Source organism: Venturia canescens, chromosome 2, assembly GCF_019457755.1.
Source record: "Venturia canescens isolate UGA chromosome 2, ASM1945775v1, whole genome shotgun sequence".
Taxonomy (NCBI): Eukaryota; Metazoa; Arthropoda; class Insecta; order Hymenoptera; family Ichneumonidae; genus Venturia; species Venturia canescens.
Window position 1 is genome coordinate 23,192,818 of NC_057422.1, and position 2,915 is coordinate 23,195,732.

The following is a 2,915-nucleotide window of genomic DNA, read 5'->3' on the forward strand; positions in this document are numbered from 1 at the left end:
TTACTAAATTTTTATTGAAGTAATAGTTTCTCATATTTTGAACAGTTACACCAGAGATTTTAGCTTTTCACAAGTTTCTTGTAGCATCGATGGAATATTCTTTGGATCCTGGGCGTCAAGATCTTCTTACAAAAATGACAAAAGTAGGATTTTTTTTTTTTTTTTTTTTTTTTAATTATTCATGTTCTTAATTTATTAATTTTACAGCTGACTCAAGATATTCTGACAAATTCTCCAAATAAGGTAAAAAAAATTATTAAATATCCACTCATGATATTTTTCAAATTATTAAAACTATTGAACTGAATTAAATATATATTGATCATCATTCATTGATTCTACTTTATCTGATACAGGTGGAAATATTTCCAAATACTGGTTGTTATCTTCCCAAGTCCATTATGACAAGTATTGATCTTCTTAATTCTCAAGAAAATGACTGGAAGAAACGTCTTAATAGTTTTTGGTCCAAATGTTTGGAGACAAATTGAAATTCATATCTTTAAAAGGCTATCGAGGAAATATAGCTGTGCATTCAAAAATTCGGCGAGCCTTATTCAGTAATTAATTGATTGATTGATAAATTCAACTACAAATTATTTTAGATCTTTTAATAATAAAAGTATTAATGCAAATTGTCCTTTCAGATTTGATTAATGATAAAGCAGAACCGCAAATTTCGTTGAAAGCTTTCAATGGAGCTATTAATAAAGCTTGCACCAACAGAAAGACGAGTTCCACCAAAATTTGTATCATCGTTAACGATAACAAAGAGGACGATGATTATAAAGACGATGATGATAAAGACGATGATGATAAAGATGACGATGATAAAGACGACGATGATAAAGACGATGATGATAAAAACGATGATGGCAGAGACGATGGTGGCAAAAACGATGATGATGATGTGCCAAATTTCGACAGAAGTTTGGCAACTTTAAACCGTTACAATCGCTTAGCCCGATCTTTATCTTCGTCACCAGAACTCTCACATGCTAATTCAAGAACACCATCACGAGTCACGGTTGAAGAACAAGAAGATAAAGAATTATTGAGGGATAATTATCAAAGTAACCTGAAAAAAGGCTTATCATCGACTGACCTAGACAATTCTTTGCATCTTGACCGATTAGAGACCATATTACTGAATCCAAACAACTCGATGTACCCTCAAAGGATAGATGAAAACACATTAGAAGTAGATATTCCTTTAACGAACAGCAATGAAGAGCAATCAACGATTACACTGATATGTTCGAAGTCAATTGTTCAACACCAGTCCGCAGTTGAATCAACATTTACTCCGATTCACCCAAACATTCAAGAGCAATTTAATAATATTTCAACAGCTACATCTAGCAACTCTAACCCGTACCCTCAGCAACCGTTAACCACGATTACAACCATCAGTGGAGCTCACTCCGATGTCTACGTTGAAAAACAGCCAATAAATGTACCAATAACTTCTTCTACTTCTGAATCTAATCTGAATCCTGCATCGCAGCCAACAGTTGCATCAGTAACGGCTCCAACTTACCCTCATAACCTGCTTCAGCAACAAATAACGAATGCACCATCGGTTTCATCCACTTACGGAAATCAGTATTCTCAGGTAAACTCATTTGTTGTATTATTGATTACTTTAATTATAACCATAATCAAGAGACTCGGTACAGTCTCGGGACAAGTATATTGACAGCCCTGTCGTCTGCTGGCCCGAGGCTCTCGCCGAGACTATATTTTCTATGAATAAAACGATTCGCGGTGGTGGGGGTAAAATTAGCATGTGATTTTCTTTATTTAACATTCCAGAATCAATCGAATACTACAACCGTCAACTCGTATTCATACCCTCAGCAACAGTCAACGGTTGTACCGACAAACAGCCCAACCTACTTGAGTTCACATACTCAGAACCAATTTGTTACTCATTTCGATTCGTACTACCAGAATAACCAGCAAATGAATGGACCAAATGTTCCGGCTTACAATCATCCGCATTTTTACAACCAATCCCAACATCCTTTTGCAGGATATTATGCTGGACCTCAATGGTATCAATCTCAACAGAGTTTCGCTCCGCACTGTCAAAATCAACCGTATCAACACGAGCAAAATTTCAAGCAGACTTATACTTATAATAATCTATAATTACAAGAGATTATTTGATTTAATTTATTACTTGTTCTGTATCGTTTATCAATTTTCTATTTATCCATTTACTTATGTCCCAATGATTTTTCATTTGATTTGATTCAGTTAATTCAATAAACAATCTATAAGTATGTTTCCTCAGAAAGAACTATTTTATTAAAACCCCTCCTATCATTATTATTATATAACGATTAATGTTAATAGTTTATATTCTTTAAGCAGTATTTAAACGCCTGAGCTACATCTGTATCAACTTGGAGTCGACTCCTGAATCTTCTCAGGTGTATAGGTCCTGTTTTGTGATAGTAATAAGAATATGAATGCTATTAATATATTATTTATTATTAATAATACATATTATTATTATTATTATTGTAACCATTTTTTGAAATCTGTTTTTGACCTGAATGCGATAAAAACCGACTAAAAAATAATTACAAATAAAATCTGCTTTTGATCTGGAGACAGCAAAGAACAATTTAGGATTAATAGTAAAAAAGTCTGATTTTGATCCGAAGAAGACTAAAAACCGATCAAATATAGTCATAAAACAACCGTAAATTGCTCTGAAATGTGAATAATACGGGCAAAAAACGACAAGATTTACATTTAAATTAAATACTAATTATTAAATAAAATTAACTGAAAATTGTCGTAAATTTAAAAACAGATTAAAGTTTTTGACCCGGGCCAGAGTACCACCTCACGAACTACGTCTCCGCAAGTACAGTATTATTATGCTTATTCGAAACCTAAGC

General features: G+C 33.1%; 1 protein-coding gene across 1 annotated transcript; it reads left to right on the forward strand.

The window, feature by feature from the left end:
• The first annotated feature begins 367 nt into the window (after positions 1-367).
• Positions 368-2,225, forward strand: LOC122406169 (eisosome protein SEG2-like). The gene is made up of 3 exons (XM_043411452.1): positions 368-560; positions 648-1,615; positions 1,816-2,225. The coding sequence occupies exons 1-3, from the start codon at positions 473-475 to the stop codon at positions 2,152-2,154; spliced, it is 1,395 nt and encodes a 464-aa protein (XP_043267387.1). The 5' UTR covers positions 368-472; the 3' UTR covers positions 2,155-2,225.
• The last annotated feature ends 690 nt before the right edge of the window (positions 2,226-2,915 follow it).